The 22,693-nt window shown below is 36.3% G+C and overlaps 1 protein-coding gene across 13 annotated transcripts in view; it reads right to left on the reverse strand.

Moving 5' to 3' along the window:
- Window positions 1-22,693, reverse strand: part of DLG1 (discs large MAGUK scaffold protein 1) — a 293,473-nt gene that overhangs the window by 257,412 nt on the left and 13,368 nt on the right. For all 13 annotated transcript variants that reach the window (XM_028505115.2, XM_028505114.2, XM_028505113.2 and 10 more), the window contains exon 4: window positions 11,735-11,901. In XM_028505115.2, coding sequence (XP_028360916.1) covers window positions 11,735-11,901 — 167 coding nt within the window. The remainder of the gene's footprint in view (window positions 1-11,734; window positions 11,902-22,693) is intronic.

Here is a 22,693-nt window from a genome sequence, read left to right on the forward strand (position 1 = left end):
TTAGAAAACCCACAATATACAGGGTCCTGGGTACCATACTCAGAAGAGTACTGCCACAGTACTAGAACAAAATTAATCCTATACTAAAGGCTGCTTGGTCACACTAAAAAAACCTTAAATTTTAGCAAGTTTCAAAAGGATAAAGTTCTTTCCAAGTAATTTAACTGCATCCCAAAATGAGTCTCAAGAATATTCAAAGGAACACAAAAATAGCTAGCCCCCCCCAAAAGGTTCAATTCATACTGCCAATAAAGTTACCAGATATATAATAAAGCAGGAAAATATAACTCATAAAGAAAAAAATCAGTAAATAAAAACAGACCAGAAATGACAGATAAAATTAGTACACAGGGACATTAAAAATTATTGTAAATCTATCCCATATGTTCATAAAGATAGAGGAAAGTATGAGCATATTAATGAGACATGGAAAATAAAGAAGGAACCTAACTTCTAGAGATAAAAATAAAAGTGTCTGAAAAGAAAACTGACTAAAGGAGATGAACAGTTCAGAAGAAAACATTAATAAACCTGAAAACATAGCCATAGAAAATGTCCAAAGTATAACCTATAAAGAAAAAAAGAGTGAAAAAATAAATCACATCAATGAGCTATGGGACAAATTTAATTAACCTACTATCATTTAATTTAGACTCCCTAGAAAAAAGGAAATGTAACAGAAAAAAATACTTAAAAAATAATGGGGTTACAACAACCTGGATGGATCTAGAGGGTATTATGCTAAGTGAAATAAGTCAGACAGAGAAAGAAAAATCCTGTATGATTTTACTTATAAGTAGAATCTAGAGAACAAAATAAACAAACAAACAAAAGAGAACCAGACTCAGAGAGAATAAACTGATGGCTGCCAGATGGCAGAAGGGCTGATGGGGGGCTGTGTAAAAAAGGTGAAGGGATTAAGAAGTAAAAACTGGGAAATATAAAATAGTCACAGGCATGTACAGTACAGCACAGGGAATACAGTCAATAGTATTACAATAATTATGTATGATGCCAGTTGGGTACCAGACTTATGGGGGGGAGGGGAGAATCACTTCGTATATTATATAAATATCTAACAACTATGTTGCACACCTGAAACTAATATTGGATGTCCACCATAATTAGAAAATTTTTTAAAAAAGATCACTGATCACACAGTACAATAACAAAATAGTAATGAAAAAGTGTGAAATACCGTGAGGATTACTAAAATGTGAGAGACAGGAAGTGAGCAAATGTTGTTGGAAAATGGTGGGACACCTGCCTGACACAGAGTTGCCACAAACCTTCAATTTGTAAAGAACACAGGATCTGCCAAGTACAATAAAGTGAAGCATAATAAAAAAGGTATGTATGTACATTAAAGTTGTCCAGACAATGACTGTGCAATGAATTTGCACATTCTGATCATCCATCAACCTGAAATGTCCTTACGAATACCTGATGATTTGTCAAACTTAGGCTTCACTTTGGAGATCCAACTACTTTATTATTGAGAAGATGACTTCCACATAATTGAAGATATATTTCTATAAACTTAGGAATTTTTACAATGAGCATGTATCACTCTGTCAATCCAAAAAAAGACAGTGATTGTTTTCTTTTAAGAACACATGAGGAGCTATCACTGCTCTAATACTGAAGATAGTAACAGATGCAGATAAAGATATAAAACAAAATTATTTAAATGAGTTACTGAAAACTATATGCCAAGTGGGTACTACACTTATCGGGGGAATCACTTTGTAAATTATATAAATGTCTAACAACTATGCTGTAAACCTGAAAAATCCACTTGGAGACATCTCATGTACAATTCATTTAGTACACTTACCAGTTTTGGTCTTGAAGAAATTTTTAAATTACAGGGGCTTTGCACAGAGGTTGTGCCTTATTTCAAATCTTGTACATTTAAGTTTTTATAATGTTGCTTAAAAACTGGAATTAAATGAGACAACACTGTAAATTTGGTGATGGGAGAGGAGGTTCAGACTAATGTCTCTGGGATGTATTGTCCTTGAAAGACAGAGACATTCTATTAGAAAAATAAAACATCACAAATAAGGAAAAGAACCTTGAGGACACTGATAAAGGAAATGGGAAAAGGAACTGACCACCAGTACATTAGACTGTCAATAACTTTGAAGGCAGGGATTCAAAATTGTAACAATTCATGAAGTAGTGTAAACTTTTGTCAGAACTAAAGTGGAATTCTGCTTCAGTAATATTGTATAGGATAGATGGTACCCTAGATAAGAAATCTACTAAATATGAACATGGACTGATAACAGCACTGCACAGACAATAGCACTGATCAATTTTAAATTTCCTCAGTCTAATAATTACATACAAAATGTTATTAGACCTGGCTGGTGTAGCTCAGTGGATTGAGCGCGGGCTGAGAACCCAAGTGTCGCAGGTTCGATTCCCAGTCAGGGTACATGCCTGGGTTACAGGCCATGACCCCCAGCAACTGCACATTGATATTTCTTTCTCTTTCTCTCTCTCTCTCTCTCTTTCTCTCTCTCTCCCCCTCCCTCCCTCCCCTCTCTAAAAATAAATAAAATATTTAAAAAATATATTTAAAAAATATTAGAAATGTTCATAAAAAATAAAATTAAAAAAATTTTAGGAGACTATCCTTGTTCAAAGGAGAAACATGCTGAAGTATTGAAAAGGGTCATGTCTGCAATTTGCTCTCAAATGGATCAGCAGAATTTTTTAGTATGTGTTTATATATGTATGCATATATACAGAGAGCAAGAAAATATGATAAAAATAGCACTTTACCTTACTATTCTTTTAATTTTCTATAAACATAATTTGTTGCAAAACAGTAATTTTTTCAAAAGAGAGAACAGGCCCTGGCTGGGTAGTTCAGTTGATTACGGCATCATTCTGATACACTGAGTTTGTGGGTTCAGGGCACATAGGAGAATCAACCAATAAATGCATAAATAAGTGGACCAACAAATCGATTTTTCTCTCCTCCTTCCCTCTCTCCCCCCCTTAGTTTCTCTAAAAATCAGTTTTTAAAAAGATTTAAAAAGGGCCCAAATAACAGTAAAATATAAGTTCCAGAAGAAAGGTACAAAGTACTTAATAAATAAAAATCTCTCAGTATACAGTGATAGTTTTTTTAAAAAAAGAAAAACTGGAGAACTTATTATCCACCTTTGAAAGGATTACTGCACAAATGATACCCTAAAAGCTAGTTTTTAAAAGAAAATATAAAGTCTATCTTGTTTTTTTAGGAGAAAAAAAAGGTTCATCCCCAGTTGATGGGAAAAGTACTTTCTCAGAAGAATATCAACTAATAAATAGAAATGGGATGATAAGATGAGGGAAGGAAATCAACATTTTGAAACTTAGAATGAAGTGATTCAGGCAAGGATCATTAATGAATCAGGTAAAAATATACTCAGTACAAGGTGAAGTATTATTACCCCATAGATACTCAATAACTACAAGGAGAAAAGCATACCTATACAGTGGAGGATTTGAAGGTAATCCACCTTTAAGTAATCAAAGATCAGCACAAGTAAAACAACCTGATACTGTGTGTTGCCCGATGTAATACAATATGAAGTACAATATATCACCATAAAGTCTGCTTACCAAAATTGAATCTAATCAACATTTACATCTAACTTCTTGTTGCCAGAAGTACAGGGCTTAGTGGAATGACTTAAGTATCATGAGGCAACAAACTAAACAAATACTGCAGAATGTGTGGTATTCTATAAAGTACCTGGCTGGTCTCTTCAAAATAAAGTCATTTAAAGGGACGGAAACGTGGGAGGGCTATTCCACTAGATTGTAAGCGCAGGCAGAGACACTACCAGATTTAGCATTTGCCCTACCGACCCATTCCAGGGTCTACCCCCAAATCTTCACATCTGTCTTTTACCCTGAGCAGCCTTAGCAACAGTTTGTGCCTCTGGACTCTTGTCCACCTCCTCTCACCTCCTCACTTGGGACTTTCCTGTTAACCACCAAATAGAAAACCATATCCCTTATACCCACAAATCCACATTCCTGAAGTACAAGGAAACTGCTGCCAGTAGATAAATTCTTTCCCTTTCTTTTCTTGGATATATGGTTTCTCAGGGACGCAAGCTATATATTTATGATTGTGTACCTTTGCATAAAAATACTACAAACTACTTCATAATTTGCAAGTACTTCATAATTTGTAAATGTCCGAGGTCTTCTAAACACTGAAATGTTTAGAAGACTTCAGATTAAACCTAGTAGACTAAATATATGCTTTAAGCTCTATTATCCCTAAAATTCTATTCAAATTAAAGTAAAGTAGATGGACCCAGGATGGTTATAAAATGCGGTCAACACAAAATTGTAAACTTACTTAAAACATCAGATCTTTTTGTGATTATGTGTCGTGATGTCACATAAAATAAACATACATATGCTCTCGCTATTTGTATGCATGTGTGGCTTCAGTTTTATAGCAGTGTCACTTTCCAATGTATTATCTTCCAAGAGTAGACGGTAGAATTGATACCATCAGATGTTACATGTGCTTGTGGTGACTTAGCGAGGCAGTAATCATCAATGATATTTCAACCTAGTATTGCAACGTTAGGCACTTAATGTTACTTATTTCATTATTAAAGGTACTTCGACACCTTGGCAGCATGGAAGTACCTACCATACTTTACTATCAGCCCTCCATCTCCCCTTCCAATGGCAGCAAGAGGGCTATGGAACATCCAAGACCTTGCTTTCTATTTTCCTGTCAATTAATTTCCATAATAAAAGTAAATAAAGTCCCCTAGCTGTTATTATTATTTTTTTTAAATATTTTATTTATTTATTTTTAGAGAGGGAAGGGGGGAGGGAGAGAGAGAGAGAGAAAGAGAGAGAGGGAGGGAGGGAGGGAGAGAAACATCAATGTGCGGTTGCTGGGGGTTATGGCCTGCAACCCAGGAATGTACCCTGGCTGGGAATCGAACCTGGGACACTTTGGTTCCCAGCCCACGCTCAATCCACTGAGCTACGCCAGCCAGGGCTTAGCTGTTATTATTTTTTAATCCCAGCATGGCTTCTACAACATCTCCAAAAAAAAAGGACACCCCCCCCCAAAATTATGGATGAAGGAAGATTGTTCAATGAAAAGTAGACAGATGACTTTTTTATTGAGGGAAACAGTAAGACACTCTGCTTAATTTGTAGGGAATTTGTGCAAGTTTTCAAAGACTGTATCATTTGAAAAGGCATTACCTGGCTGACGTAGCTCAGTGGATTAAGCATAGGCTTCGAACCAAAGTGTCACAGGTTCAATTCCCAGTCAGGGTACATGCCTGGGTTGCAGGCCATGACCCCCAGCAACCGCACATGGATGTTTCTCTCTATCTCCCTCCCTTCCCTCTCTAAAAATAAATAAATAAAATCTTTAAAATAAAAAAAGAAAAGGCATTACATGCAAAAACATGTTGTCAAATTCAATGTGTATGAAGGATTGTGTTGAAAGGACTAAATAGCAGGACTGAAAAAAGCCTGTCTTCTCAACAAAAGTTTTTTCAAAAAGTTACAACTCAGGCAGATTCTAGTGTAAAAGCTAGTTATGTGGTAGCGTATTTAATAGCAAAATAATAAAAAACCATTTACTGATGGTGAGTTTATTAAGCAATGTATAGAAAGCGTGGCAGGTATGATCTGCTCTGAAAAAAAGGGGGATATTTCTAAAATCAGTTTGTCTCACCAGACTATAGCCAGGCAAACTGAAGAAACTGGAAAATCTACCAAAGTTTTGAGTAAAATTGCTAATTTTAGATTTTATGCTTTTGGCAATGGATGATGTCACTGATGCTACAGATATGACTCAATTTGCCATTTTTATTAGAGGTATTGATGAGGAATGTAATGTCACTGAAGAAATGGTTTTTTTAGTACCATTAAAAGACAAAACTAAATCAAGAGATTTATACAAACCAGTAAAAAAGATGTTAAAGTGATTTTCTTTGTCCATTGTCAATGTATCTGGAAGTTACTGATGGTGCCCTGGCAATGGCAGATAAACCACTGCCACCTAAAACTCAGAGAAAGACTTGTAAAATTAATAGAAGACAATGGATTTGCTGCCCAAAACTCACGTTTGATGAAGTATCACTGCATAATACATCAAGAAAATTTACACACAAAATCTTTAAAAATGGATAACATCATGCACATCACCACCAAGACTGGTGTTGAATCATTGTCAATTCCAGGAATTCCTTAAAAGTGTTGATGCTGACTAAGGCAACATCATTTACTTTTTGGAAGTAAGAGGGCTAAGTTGAGGCCAAATGTTGAAAAGATTTTATGATTTGCAACATGTTATCAAATCATTTATGGTATCAAAAATCAAATTTGTGCCAGAACTTGACAATGAAAACTGGCTTACAGATTTAGCATTTTTAGTGGATTTAACTGCTCAGTTAAATGAGTTAAACATCCATCTTCAAGGTGAAAACCAACTTATCAATACCATGTTTCAAACCATAAGTGTTCCAAATGAAACTGAAATTATGACAGGCTCAGATTAAGGCAAACAATTTTATGCATTTTGACACATTGGCTAAACAGTCTTGTAATCAGCGAAAAATATACAGCCTTGCTTTTCAATCTGACATAAAAATCTGAAAACAGATTTCAAGATTTCTGGGAAAATAATCAATATTTTGCTATATTTACAACTCCATTTTCAGTCGACATTAATATGTTACCTGCCAATTTTCAAATGGAATGCATAGAGCTGCAACCTGACATTCAACTTAAAAGAAATATTTCATAGTGCCTCTTTACTGGACTTTCATAGGTCCTATCTTCCCAGAGACTGATATCCCTTATGCCTTATTCATGTCATCCCTATTTGGCAGCAGCTACATTTGTGGGCAATTACTTTCAAGAATGACATACATTAAGAGTAAAATTAGAACCAAAATATCTGATGAACATCTTGAGAACTCACTGAGAACTGCAACTACTTTTATCAAATCAGATACTGATGCACTAGTTTCTCAAATACAAAATGTCAAACATCTCACTAGTTTTATGTTGGCCGTTTTTACTTTTATAATAAAAAATAGTTTAAAAAACCAGTAACATTTTATTACTTAGATATGTACATTTTCTTTATTAATGATCATGAACTTGGGACCTGCTTGACGATTTTTAAAAAATTATTAAAAGGGCCACTGTATAACTAGGGTATTACATGACGACATTCTTGCTTACCTGTGGCGGCAGATATCACAAAAATTATGCACAGAACTTTTTTTTGCTCATCGGTTTTCATTAGTGTTTCTGTATTTAATGTGTGGCCCAAGACAACTTTCTTCCAGTGTGGCCCAGAGACGCCAAAAGGTTGGACACCCCTGTTTTAAAGCATTAAATCACAAAGCAAAAAATGGAATGGAGATGCCCTCACTACACTGCTTGGATAATTTCCCTCCCTTGAAGATGAACTCAGAAGGGCTGAAACAGGTAGCCTGGAGATAGCAGGACAAATGAAAACAAGTCCATTACTGAAAGCAGATTAAGTGTGTATTCTTCCAGACAGAGCTGACCTCTCACTGTTTTTACAGTTATACATTATAATACCAGCTGATATGCAACTTGCTTTCAATCATTTAATAACACATAATGGATATATAGATGATATTTTTATGACTGCTATTTATACTGCATTAGGTGGCTATACCATACTGTGTTCATCCAGTTTCTTAATGAAACATTTAGATTTTTCCCTGTTGGTTTTTTACTAATATCAAAAATAACACTGCAATGAATGTGTGTGTGTACATATATGTAATCTTTTAATATATATTAACAATTTGTAACATATGCTAGGTCAAAGGATATGAGTATATACTTTTTCCAAAAGGTTGCACTACTGTATTTTCCTACCAACCGTATAGGAGTTTCTGTTTCCTCACTTTAACTAATCTTTGACAAATTAGTTAAAAATATTCTCATTGTCAATTTGCATTTTTTAAAAATGAGGTTGGTCATGTCTTCATAGGCTTACTGGCCCAAACGTGTTTATTTTTCTCTGAACAGCCCATTCATATTCTTTGGTCATTTACCTAATGTTGGCTTTTTTCCTGTTTGAAAACAGATAACATTTTATTTGTTTTTAAACTAAACTTTTAAAATCAGAAATATTATTCAACAGATACATACCAGAGTTGAGGAAAAATTTTTAAAGAAAACAAAAAACACTGAGAAAGTTCACTTATTTTCTAGAGAATTCTGCTAATATTAACATTGAATGTTTTAATTAGATAGTAATTTACTTGCTTTTTTGTACTTTTTGTCATCATCTCGAGTTCGTTGGCTTTTTTTCTTACTGATCTATAAAGAGGTCTTGAGAGGGTTGGAAATTACCCCCTTTTTATAAATGTGACAACTTTCCCCCAGTTTATCATTTCTCATTTGTTTATCTTATCTCCCAAACTATAGACATTCTACAAAGTTAAAACAATCAAACTTTGTGAAGCCCACAAAGAAATTCTACAAAGTCAGCATTCTTAATCTTTCAATTTTTCTGGGTTTTCTTTGTCATGCTTAGAAAAGCTTTTCTTACCCTAAATATCACAGAAAATTTATTTTTATAATTTCATTTTTTCCCTTTGAATCTTTGATTCACTTGAATGTGCTATATTGTCAGGAACAGGATTGCCATAGACTAAATTTTAAGTATCCCTCAAAATTCAAATGCTGAAATCCTAAGCCCCAGTGCAATGGTATTGGGGGGGGGGGGGGGGGGGGGGGTCTTTGGGAGGTAATTAGGTCATGAAAGTGGAGCCCAAAATGCTCCCTCACCCCACCTTTCCTCAATGTGAGGACACAGGGGGAAGATGGCTGGCCATCTATGAATCAGGAAGTGTGTTCTTACTAGACACTGAACCTGCTGGTGAGTTGATCTTAGACTTCCCAGCCTCCAGAACTGTCTAAAATAAATTTGTGTTGTTTATAAGCTACCCAGTCCATGGTATTCTGTTATAGCAGCCCTAAATGACTAAGACAAGATAGTGCATCCTTTTCTGTTGGAAATTCTCATTAGATTAGGCAATTTCTTTTACTCCTTCTTGCATCTTGCTTCCTTTCAAATCTTCTTCCTTACAGTCTCTAAAAGTAACACACTTACTTTAGAATTAGGTTTGCTTTTATAAAATGACACATACTTCTTATCTTTTTAATTAAAGGGTAAGTAAGAAAAAAATCCTCATCACCCAGCAGCCATGATTGATATTAAGCAAATATTATTTCAAATATATCACTAGGTATTTGTTTAAAGGACACATACACCAAAAACAAAAAAAATTGTAAGAAAATGGGATATGATCATATCACTCTAATAATAAATAGTATTAATTTTACTACATCAGAAGAAATAGAAGAAACAAAGGTACTTGTAGACCAAAGGTCTCCATGGACATTTTGAGTGGGATGGAATGCCTACTAATTGCTTTTAGAACTGTCCACTTATTTAGCCTTAATAAAAATTTATTTTTACTGGTTACGGTGAGCCAGCCATTACCTAAAAATAGGTAAATCGACTATAAGAGCTCTATGCTTTATAATCAGAGCTCAACTACATAAATCAAATAATTGAAAAAATTAGTAAAGAACTGAGTAAGAAAGTCAATTCTCTTAAAATTTAATGTGTTTCTAACATAAGCATTTTTAACCTACAATCACCATAAATGTGAAATAGAAGCTCTACTACTGATTAACAGTTTAAAATCTATTTGAAATGGACCATCATAAGCACAAATGATCTATCAACTAAAGCGAATGGAAACTGAAATGAACCAAGAGAAAGTGATGAAAAATAAGAGGAAAATAAAGATACACAGAAAATACTAACTAGAATCAAAGAAATATACGTACATACCAGGATTAGTAAAGAGAACTATGAATTGGGTTTTAAGAGGTCTGAAATCCAAAGGCAGACCTTCCCAAACTAGCTCAATAAGCTATTTTCTTCTGGATCTTAGTTTCCTCATCTTTAAAATGAAGGAGAGGGATCAAATGTTTTCTGATTTTTCTTCCTCCAAAATGCTGTTCTGTTACTTAACATAAATGAGACACTGAGAAACTCTTTCCTTCATTACCAAAGGGCTATCTGGTTGCTGTCTACCACTACTTGTCCCTAATTTATTATACACCAAACATAAGCTGGTTCAATTTTCTAGGCACTTCTGTAGTACTAACTAGAAGGAACTAGAATCACATTCAGTCAGATGACCACCTCTGAATGACTAATGTTTCTCAGACAGAATCTTCATTACAAAATGCTTCATAACTCTGTTAAGTCATATCTAGCTCTACCAGCAACAATATGTAACAAAAAGATTATTATGAAAATGGTTATGAAAAATCAACAAATAGACAGTTTTAATTACAGGAAAATATAGAAACCAATGCTGACCTTTAGATTTACTGATCATTTGTTGGGAACCGCCCTGCCTGGTTTCAGAAGCTATAACCCCCACAAGGCTAAGGCTGAGTGAGTGACCTTCGGACCATAAGCCACTAAGCAGACAAAGCTTATCTTCCTGGCAGGAGCGCTACCTCTGCTCCTTTTACTTCATCCATAACTGGTCCCCAATGCTTGATCGGTTAGCCAATGACAAGTAAGATTTCCCTGGGGGGGGGGGGGGGTGACCTAAGACAGGCACAATCACAGGGAAGCCCCAGGGAAGGACTTGGGGGGCTACAGCAAAAGGGGGTGATGGACCCTCGCCCCTCAGCTTTGACACAGCCTGAGTCTGCATTCTGTCTGCAAGAAGTCTCCTATTCTCTTGGCTGCCTTACTTCCCCTGCCTGACTTAAGCCTGAAACAATGACAGAAGCAGCGCAGCCCTGTGCTAGAAAGGGTGGGTTATCCAGGTGATCAGGCCTGAGAAAGAATACGTAAAATCCTGTGAAACATGCTTTGCTAAGAATGCTCTCAATTAAATGTTAAGGGTCTGAGCAGGAAATGAGTTTGTTTCCCAAAGTTCTGTAGCTAACAGACCCTGACTCAGAATAGGCCCTCGTAGTTCTTTGTATGCTATCTATTGTTTGATCCTTACTGCCTGACAATGATTAATGAACTTTGCCTGTATTCCTGCGCAAATTGAAACCCAATAAAAACCGGTCAAGGCAAGGGTCGGCATGCTCTCCCCTCGACAGAGTGGCCATGCTGTCCCTTTTCCTCCACAGGACTCGGTAGTCCATGTGAATTTATCTCGTATCTCATCCATAACGCTGCAGACACTGCAGGCCGGTGTCTGTGATAATCAGTCTCTAATGAGTTTTAATAATGCAGTTCTTCAGGCCAATAAACAGAATCCTTGCAATAAATGTAGCAATTAAACTGCTCACGACTACAAAACCATATTTACTTTCTAAGAGAGACTACCAGAGACGAACTTTTTTCAAGTACAGTTTCTACCTAATTATCACACAGATAGAGCCTCAATAGTATCTAGCATGCAAAGGATTTTTTAATAGTATGAAGCAAGTATTTCAGACCTCGAATCATTCACATTTTAAGACAGGGGCACCAGAGATTGTAAGCTTTTCTTTTCAAAAATACTTTTAATCCCATCCTCTGTATTCCATTATAAATGATATTTCCACTAAATATCCATTTTAATAAAACAAAAAAACTTAGTGGCCCCAATAAAATGATCACTGAAAAATAGCTTAAGGAAAAATACTTTTATCTCACCTCTGTACTAGGGCTAAGGCTGCTTGGCAGTGTTTCTGAAGTCACAGTAGTGCTTGGAAGGCTGGAAATTTCCCAAGTATTCACAGGTTGTATTGGTTCCGACTGCTTTGTATGATCTACACATTTTGGATTATCCAGTAAGGTCACTTCATAAAATTCTTGAATATCTAGAGATGAGAAAAGAAATAAATTAAAAAAGTATTTTTATTTTCTAATTAAACTACACATTGCTAAAACAACATAACCCAAAAGCAAAAATTTTAACTATAGATTAGTAAAGTAAGTCTAACCTTATATTATACTTACACAGTAAATATTTTCTAATTTTGTTATATCATAAGCATATCAGAATCAGCAGGGCACAGTGTAAAATCATAGATTTTTATACTTCAAAGTCAGTTCTGAGTTCAAATCCCTATTCCTTTACCCACCAGCTACATGTTTAGTTAGCCAAGTTAATTAACCTCTAATAGCATGCCTCTTATCGTTATGAACTGTTACAAGGACTGAGTGTAATACATGTAACATGTACAATAGCACATAATAAGCTTCTAACAGGCAGCAGCTAATATTATTATAAAGTTGGCATACATGAGTCATTAACCATTTCTTTGATAAACAATGAAAATTTCTCAATCTGGCTTATATAAGTCATTCTACATGTTTCAATATCCAATGTCAATAATAATGGTTACTCATATAAAATATATTTATACTAGAAAAGGTAACCAGAGCAAAATAACATTTTAATAGTCACATCTCTCGTTACTATTTTATCAGGAATTGCCACATTTACTAACCAGTGTGAAATGACAGAATCCTTCAATAAACATATTCAAACATTTAAATCTCAACCTAAATCTTAACTATGAAAATGTAAAGAAAATGGCAGAATACAGTAGTCAAAATGATTGTAATTTAATAGACAAGCATAATATCATACTCATCTGAAAATCCATATACCTTACCCAGATATATAGCAGAGATATAATTAAAATGATTGATTATACTTTTATTTACTACCCTGAAAAAAGTTATTTCCTTTGAAAATGATGCAGTAAAGCAAGCATGAAGAGAAAACAAGAAAATGCAGAAATTCTAAAACATGTATTGGAGAAAAACTACCCTTCAGTTGACTCAGAATTGAAAATACTAATTTTCTTGAGCCTACTGGATCAGTTTTACCACACTCTAATCTTCATTTTTCCTACCAGTACAGTTCCTGAACAAAGATCTAAATTACAAGGCCAGAAAGCTACAACAGAAAAACCTGAATACAAGCAGAAATGCAAGTCCTATGAACAGAGAAGAATCATTCCTATTACAAAACAAAAATTTTTTAATCTCTCAGATCACATGTTTCTCAAGTCTCGAAATCTAAGTAAAATTTATTTTGAAGTGAAAAGTTTTCATTCACCTTTGTTATTTTCTTGCTAGAATTTAAAGTTTGCAAACACTGAGAGGAAGGGATGTACAGAATTCCAGAAATATTCTCCAATGGGGCTAAGAAAAAAGCTTTCCAGCATTAAGTGACAAGTGACATTATCCTGAGCAGAGAAACTCACAAACCATGAAACATTCTCAAGCTAGAGAAATAAGGCAGTACTAGCTCAGGATCAGAGTAGGATGTCTAAGCACAGACTAAAGAATGTATAATAATTTAATACAGGCAACATCGTTAATCTATGATAAAATAATATTTGATTTAATGGAAAAAATATTAAGACCTTAACAGACACCTCAACAAAAAAAGATATTCATATGGCAAATAAGCACATGAAAAAATAACACGTCATCAGAGAAATGCACATTAAAATAATGAGATATTACTGTACATCTATTAACATGGTAAAAATACAGAACAGTGACAACAACAAATGCTGACAAGGATATGGAGTGACAGGAACTCTCATTCATTGCCAGTAGGAATGCAAAATGGCACACCCACTTTGGAAGAGTTAGGTGGTATGTTACAAAGCTAAACATACTCTCACACTTTTACCATACATACAATCCAGCAATTGTTATTTACCAAATGAGCTGAAAATTTAAATGGCCACACAAAAATCCATACACAGATATTTGTAGCAGCTTTATCCATAACTGTGAAAACCTGGAAGCAACCCAGACATAATTTAATAGGTGAATGGAAAAGCTGTGGTATACCCAGACAATCTTAGCAAGAGCTACCAAGCTATAACAGGATGTGGAGGAAACTTAAATGTATATTACTAAGTGAAAGAAGCCAATCTGAAGAGGCTACATATTGTGTAATTCCAACTATATGACATCCTTAAAAAGTCAGGAACTATGAACATAGTCAAAAAGAGCAGTGACTGTCAGGGGCTGGAGGTAGGAGAGGGATGAATGGTTGAGTACAGAGGATTTGTGGGACAGTGAAACTACTCTGTGTGATATTACAATGGTGGATATGTGTGTCATTATACATTTGTCCAAACCTATAAAATATGCAACACCAAGAGTGAACATTAAGGTAAACTAAAGGTTCTGGGCAATAATGATGTGTCCATGGAAGTTTGTCAGCTGGCACAAATATACTTTCTGGTGGGGATGTTGATAATGGGGAGGCTATGTATGTGTAGTGGCAGGAAGTATTGAGTTGGCCAAAAAGTCCATTACATTTTTTCCATAATAAAAGATTTTTCACTTTTGCCAATAACTTTATCAATTCAGATATTTTGAGTATGTCAGCTATCTCCCACTATTGGCTTCTAGTGGGTAGAGGCCAGGGGTGCTGCTAAATATCTTCCAATGCATAAGACAGCCCCACAGCAAAGTATTATTTGGTGAAGTGTCAACAGTACCAGGACTCTTTGCAAACTACTTCTCACATGTTGAATCAGTCACAGCACCTTCTCCAAACACTGCACAAACTGTTTTTGTGTTTCAGTTGCATTTTTACCTTTTTTGAATTAATAACACATAATACATTGAAAATGTTGAATATTTTCTTCCATCTTCAATATTAAAATAGCTCCACAAAATTCACCAATTTCGATACTTTTTTAAATGCACACTAATATGACAGCTGTTATAATATAGTCTAACAAAATTGCTTTGAATGGAGTTAAAGACAACTAAGTACTACTAGAGCCACTGTACAGAAAAAAAGGTAACAAACTTTTTAGCCAACCTAATATATAGGCAATCTCTGTACCTTTCTCTCAATTTTTCTGTGAACTTAAAAGTGCTCTTAAAGTCCTTTTAATTTTTGTTTTAAGATTTTATTCATTTACTTTTAGAGAGGGGGAAGGGAGAAACAGAGGAAGAGAAACATCAATGTGTGAGAGAAACATCAATCAGTTACAGAGAAACATCATTTGGTTGCCTCTTGCACATGTCCCATTTGGGGACCTGGCCTGCAACCCAGGCATGTGCTCTGACTGGGAATTGAACCAGCGACCTTTTGCTTTGTGGGACAATGCTCAACCAACTGAGCCACGCCAGTCAGGGCAATAAAGTCTTAAAAAAAAAAAGATATGAGTTATCAACCCATGAGAAGACATAGAGAAACCTTAAATGCATGCTGCTAAGTGAGAGAAATCAATCTAATATATGACATTCCACCTATATGACATTCTGAAAAACTATGGAAAATAAAAAGATCCTTAGTTCCTAGGGGTTCATGGGGAGGTAGAAAGAAATGAACAGGTGGAGTACAAAAGATTTTTTAGGGCAGTGAAACTATTCTGTATGATACTATAATGTTGGATACTTTTATCAAAGCAACAAATGTGTATGTCAAGTTTTTCAATGTATAACACAAAGAGTGAACCCTAATGTAAATAATGAACAGTAGTTGATAACAATACATACTTTAAAAAATTTTTTATCCTCACCAGAGGACATTTTTCATTGCTTTTGGGAGAAAAACATAGATGTGAGAAACATCGATTGGTTGCCACCCATATGTATCTGGACCAGGGATTGAACCTATAACCTAGGTATGTACCCTGACTGGGAATCAAACCACACAACCTTTCAGTTACAGGATGATGCTCCAACCAGCTGAGCCACACTGGCCAGGGCAATAACAATATATTAATACTGGCTTATCAACTGTAACAAATGTACTACACTAATGCAAGTTATTAATAATAGGGAAAATGGGAGGGAGGATGATGGTCATGAGAACTCTATACTTCCCACTCAATTTCTCTGTAAACCTAAATCTGCTGAAAAAAACTAAAGTCTGATAATTTTTAAAAATGTTGAGAGCATAAGTAACAAATTTTATTTAAAAAGGAATATAATTTATTTTAAAATTACTTCAAAGATATTAAAGATTTAAATGTTAAAAATAGAAGCCATGAAATAATTTAAGTACAAGTAAATGTTTTTAATAACTTTGGGGTAGGAAAGCCTTTCTAAGCCTGGTACCAAGAGAAGAAAGTGCATGCACACATGCGCGCGCGCACACACACACACACACACACACACACACTTGGTAAATCTAACGACAATATAAACATACCTGTGTGGCTTTTAAATAAAAGTTTAAAGATAAATGAAAAACAAGAAAGCTAATTACAACTTAAATAGCAATTAGATTTATACTAAAAAATAAGATGAGGGGAGGGGCAAATGACAAAAATAATTCATAAAAGAAATGAAAAAGAACAATGTAAGAAAATCCTTATGTCACTGGCTATTTAATAAAAAAATACACAATAAAACATGAAAATGACTAAATGTATATAGCCTATATGTCAGAGTAGAAAATATTAAAAAGATAAACAATATTCCATATTGTTGAAGGTAAATTAGTTATCCTTCCACAATCTGCCTAAAAAAAAAAAAAGTGTATGTTTCTAAAGGTAATTTAACAAATTACACCAAAAGCCTATTAAAATATCCAAGATAGCGGAAGAGTAAGTGGAAGCTACACAAACCTACTGGGACCAATCTGGAAATACACCTGAATTGTAGAGAAATCATCCTGAATAACCAACTGAACATTAACTGGGGAGAAGCCTTATAACCACAGACAGAAGAAATCACTTCACCACAACGTGACTGGCAAAAGTATGGAAGAGATAAAAGAAGTCTGGCCTAAACTCACATGGTCCACAGGCAGCAGCTGAAGTTCCAAATGGATATTTCAGTGGCTAGGAAGTGCCCCTGAGAAGGGTAGGATCTAAACCCCAAGCTAGGCTTCCCAGCCAACAAGACCAGAGCCATACAGGAACCCAGAAAACCTCCAGCTGTGAAAAGCAGCATGATTTCTGACTGCCAAGGAGACACTTGTAGATGCAGTAAGCCTATTAAGGGGGCCAACGAACAAAATTTCATTCATAGCCACTTACCCTGGGCTTTGACAGAGAGAGGACAGAGTGGACTAGAGATACCTGAGGCGAGTCTGGGGTTGGTGGCTCTGGGAGGGAACTGAAGGAACAGCCACAGGGATCCCTGTGCTGAGTCATTCCCATACTGCAGAAGCCATCTTTCTCAGGCAAAGCACTCCTCTCCAAGTGTCATCAGCCTAAGGGGAAGCAATATCCCCAACCCCAGGAATTACTCTACCCTACCCTGTGATACCTAAGCTGGGCTGCCGAATAGAACTTGATTAGATCAATAACTGACTGACTTAGTAGCTAATTAGTTTAATAGCTAGGGTAAACAATACAAAAAAGTAACCAAAATGGGCAAAGAAACGGACCCCTAATGAAAAAATTAAAAAATTCTCCAGAAGAACTAGATGAAATGGGGGCAAGCAATTTATCAGATAAGAGTTTTTAGACTAATGATTATAAGGATACTTAACAGTATGAAAAAAAGACATGGAAACCATAAAAAAGAGCCGGTTAGAAAAAAAGAATGCAATTATCTGAAATAAATAATACACTGGAAGGAATAAACAGTAGGCTAGATGAAGCAAAGTATCATATCACTGATTTGGAAGACAAGGTAGAAAAAAACACCCAGACAGAGCACCAAAAAGAAAAAAGAATTTAAAAAAATTAGAGATTAGGAAATATTCTGGACAGCATGAAGCGTAGCAACATCCATTTCATGGGAATACCAGAAGAAGAGAGCAAACAAGGGATCAAGAAACTATTTTTAGAAATAATGACTGAAAACCTCCCTAATCTGGTAAAGGAAAAAGCACACATAGTCCAGGAAGCCCATAGAGGCCCAAATAAGCTGGACCGAAAGAGACCTATACCGAGATGCATCATAATTAAAATGACAAGGCTTAAAGACAAGGAAAGAATCCTAAAAGCTGCAAGAGAAAACTAGGTAGTTACCTACAAGGTAGCACCAATTATACTGTCATCTGATTACAAAACAGAAACACTTTAGTACAGAAGGGAGTGGCATGAAATATTCGAGGTGATAAAAAAAGCAAGGACCTACAACCAAGGCTACTTTACCCAGCAAGGCTATCATTTAAAATTGACGGCAAGATGGAGGAATAGGTGGACGCACCGTACCTCCTTGTACAACTAAGATTAGAAAACCAATAATTTACAATAATTTACTATCAGAATAACACCCAGATCCGGCAGAGGATTTATCTGAATGGAAGTCGGGCAGCCAAGAAGTTGAAGTAGACGCGTTCATCTGGACTGGTAGGAGAAGACAAGCCGGCGGGCGCGGGGCTGGCTCCGGTCGGCAGCGTGCGGAGGTCGGGGGAAGGTTTGGCGAGAAATCGGCGCAAAAGCCATCGGGCGTGTAAGAAGTCAGCGGTGATCCCTGAGTACGCAAGCTGCGGCTGGCAGACCCAGAGGGGCAGCGATTGTGGACCAGGGCAGAACTTGCAGCCCGGAAGCCCAGACAAGGGTCTGAGTCCAGGGGAACGGAACTACCGCCATTGTTTTCTCCTGCCCCGCTCCCGCTCCCACCCCGCCCCCACATATAACGTCACAATCTAGCGACCGGGGTCCCCAGCCCCGGTGAGCACCTAAGGCTCCGCCCCCCACCGTAACAGAGCAACCAGACCGAGAGAGAAAAAAAAAAAAAAAGGAGAGACAGGGGAAAAAAAAGAAACCATGTTTTCAACAGAGCAGATCAGTCCCCCAGGACTCATCCTTTTGAGTGACCAAGAATTAGCCAATCTATCAGATGCACAGTTCAAAACACTGGTGATCAGAAAGCTCACGGAACTGGTGGATTTTGGACGAAATTTAGATGAAAGAATGCAGATTACCATAAAACAGATGCAGGAAGACACGCGGAGGAGAGCCAATAGTGAAAGGAAGGAATATGAGTCTCAAAACAATACAGTGGACCAGAAGGAAGATAGAATCAACCAAGCAGGAAAGCATGATGAAATAAGAATTCAAAAAATTGAGGAAAAGATTAAGAGCATCCAAGACACCTTTAAACGTTCCAATATCCGAATTATAGGGGTACCAGAATCGGAAGGGGAAAAGCAACAGATTGAGCACGTATTTGAATAATAAAGGAGAACTTCCCCAATCTGGCAAAGGGAACAGTCTTCCAAGAAATCCAAGAAGCTCAGAGAGCCCCAAAGAAGTTGGACCCAAGAAGAAACACACCAAGGCACATCATAATTACATTAGCCAAGGTAAAAACGAAGGAGAGAATCCTAGAAGCAGCAAGAGGTAAGGGGACAGTCACCTACAAAGGAGTTCCCATCAGACTGTCAGCTGATTTCTCCAAAGAGACCTTACAGGCAAGAAGGGGCTGGAAAGAAATATTCCAAGTCATGAAAGACAAGGACCTACATCCCAGCTTGCTCTATCCAGCAAAGCTCTCATTTAGAATGGAAGGGCAGATAAAGTGCTTCTGAGATAAGGTCAAGTTAAAGGAGTTCATCATCACCAAGCCCTTATTTTATGAAATGCTAAAGGGACTTATCTAAGAAAAGAAGATAAAGAAAAGACATGTATAGTAAAAGGACAGCAAACTTACAAATATTAACAACCACACCTAAAGCAAAACCAAAAGAAACTAAGTAAACAATTAGAACAGGAACAGAACCACAGAAATGGAGGGCACATGGAGGGTTAGCAGCAGGGGGGTGGGAGGAGGAGAGAGAGGGAAAAGGTATAGAGAATAAGTAGCATAGAATGTAGGTTGAAAATAGATAGGGGGAGGGGAAGAATAGTACGGGAAATGTAGAAACTAAAGAACTCATAAGTATGACACATGGACATGTACTAAAGGGGGAAATGTGGGTAGGAGGGGGGTACAGGGTGGAGGGGAGAGAAGGGGGGAAATGGGACAACTGTAATAGCATAATCAATAAAATATATTAAAAAAAAAATGAAGGAGAAATAAGGTGGTTTGCAGACAAGAAAAAGCAAAAGGATGTTAACACTAAACCGGTACTGCAACAAATGTTACAGGAGAAGAAGAAAAAGAGAGGGGGAAAAATAGGAAAACAGCCTAACAATAAAATGGAACTACATATGTACCAATCAGTAATCACTTTAACCCTGGCTGGTATGGCTCAGTGGATTGAGCACCAGTCTGTAAACCAATTGGTCACTGCTTCAATTACCAGTGTCAGGGCACATGCCTGGGTTGCAGGCTGGGTCACCAGTTAGGGGCATACAAGAGGTAACCGATTGAGTATCTCTCTCATACCAGTGTTTCTCTCCCTCTCATTCTCCCTCTCTTCCTCTCTAAAAATAAATAAATAAAATCTTTATAAAACAGTAATAATCACCTTTAATGTAAATGACTTAAATGCTCCAACCAAAAGACAGGATAACTGAATGGATAAGGAAACAGACCCATACATATGCTGCCTCCAACAGACCCATTTCAGATTGAAAGATACAAACAACTAAAAGGACTGGGAAAAGATATATCATGCAAATGGCAAAAAAAAAAAAAAAAAAAAGCTGGGGTAGCAGTACTTATATCCAACCAAACAGACTTTAAAACCAAGGCTGTAGAGACTAAGAAGGACTCTACATAATGATAAAGCACAATCCAAAAAGAGGATATAACCCTAGTAAACATTCATGCAACCAACATAGGAGCACCAAAAGTGTAAAGCAAATCTTGATGGACATAAAGGGAGAAAGAGACAGAAATACAGTCATAATCAGAGATTTTAACACCCCTATGACTTCAATGGATATCTTACACACAGAAAATCAACAAGGAGACAGTGGCCTAAAGGACACACTAGATCAAGTGGATTTCATTGGTATCTTCAGAGCATTTCACCCCAAAGCAGCAGAATATACACACTTTTCAAGTACACATGGAGTGTTTTTCTAGAAGAGATGGCATGTTAGTATACAAGTCTCACTAAATTTAAAAAGATTGAAATCACATCAACGCTATGAAACTAGAAATCAATCACAAGAAGAACACTGAAAAACACAAAAGACATGGAAGCTAAGTAACATGTTATTAAACAGTGAAAAGATCAACAATGAGATCAAGGAAGAAATCCAAAGATACCTTGAAACGAATGAAAATGAAGACACAAAAATCCAAAGTCTGTGGGACACTGGGAAAGCAATCCTAAGATGGAAATCCATAGCATTACAGGCCTATCTCAAACAACAACGACGATGACGACAACGACAACAACAACAAAGAAAGGAAAAGCTCAAATAAACCATCTAACTTCACACTTAAAGGAACCTGAAAAGAACAACAAAGCTCAAAGCATGTAGAAGGATGGAAGAAATAAAGATCAGAGCAGAAATAAACAAAACAGAGTCTAAAAAAAAAAAGATACAAAAGATCAGTGAATCCAAATACTGGTTCTTTGAAGGACAGACAACACTGACAAACCTTTAACCAGACCTATCAAGCAAAAAAGAGAGGACACAAATAACTAAAATCAGAAAGGAAAGATGAGAAATAACAACTGACACCAAAGAAATACAAAGGATTTTAAGAAAGTTTTTTGAACAACTATATGCCAACAAACTGGACAACCTGGGAGAAATGGATAAATTCCTAGAAACAGACCATCTTCCAAAACTAAATCAGGAAGAATCAGAGAATGTGAAAGAGTAATCAAAAAAATCCCAACAAACAAAAACTCTGGACCAGACGGCTTCACAGGTGAATTTTACCAAACATACTGAGAAGAACTAACACCTCTCCTTCTCAAAGTATTTCAAAATATTCAGGAGGAGGAAGGCTCCCAAACTCATTTTACGAGGCCAGCATTGTCCTAATTCCCAAACCAGGTAAAGGCACTACAAAAAAAGAAAATGATAGGCCAATGTCCCTGATGAACACAGACACTAAAGTCCTCAACAAAATATTAGCAAACCAAACACAGCAATGCATCAAAAAGATCGATCATTAACCATGATCAAGTGGGATTTATTCCAGGAACACAATGTTGGTACAAAATTCGCAAATCAATAAAAGTGATTCGCCGCATAAACAAAATGAAGGATAAAAACCAGATGAACACATCAGTAGAGGCAGAAAAAGATTTGATAAAATCCAGCATCTATTTATGATAAAAATCTCAGCAAAGTGAGATTAGAGGGAATATATGTAAACATAATAAAGGCCATATATGACAAACCCACTGCCAGCATCATACTCAAATGGGCGAAAACTACCAAGCGTTCCCCTTAAGGCCAGGAACAAAACAGGGATGTCCGCTTTCACCTCTCTTTTTCAAGGTAGTCCTGGAAGTCCGAGACATGGCAATCAGACCAAAAGAAGAAATTAAAGGCATCCAAACTGGAAAGGAAGAAGAAGTAAAACTGTCTTTATTTTCAGATGACATGATACTACACACAGAGAACCACAAAGATTGTACCAAGAAACTACCAGAACTGATGAATGAATTTAGCAAAGCAGCAGGATACAAAATTAATATCCAGAAACATTTTTATATGCCAATAACTAATAAAAAGGGAAATTAAGAAAGCAATCCCATTCACAATTGCTTCAAAAGGAATAAGATACCTAGGAATAAACCTAACTAAGGATGTGAAAGACTTGTACTAGAAAAACTGAATGACACTGAAGAAACAA

The sequence above is a fragment of the Phyllostomus discolor genome, chromosome 2, assembly GCF_004126475.2.
Source record: "Phyllostomus discolor isolate MPI-MPIP mPhyDis1 chromosome 2, mPhyDis1.pri.v3, whole genome shotgun sequence".
Taxonomy (NCBI): domain Eukaryota; kingdom Metazoa; phylum Chordata; class Mammalia; order Chiroptera; family Phyllostomidae; genus Phyllostomus; species Phyllostomus discolor.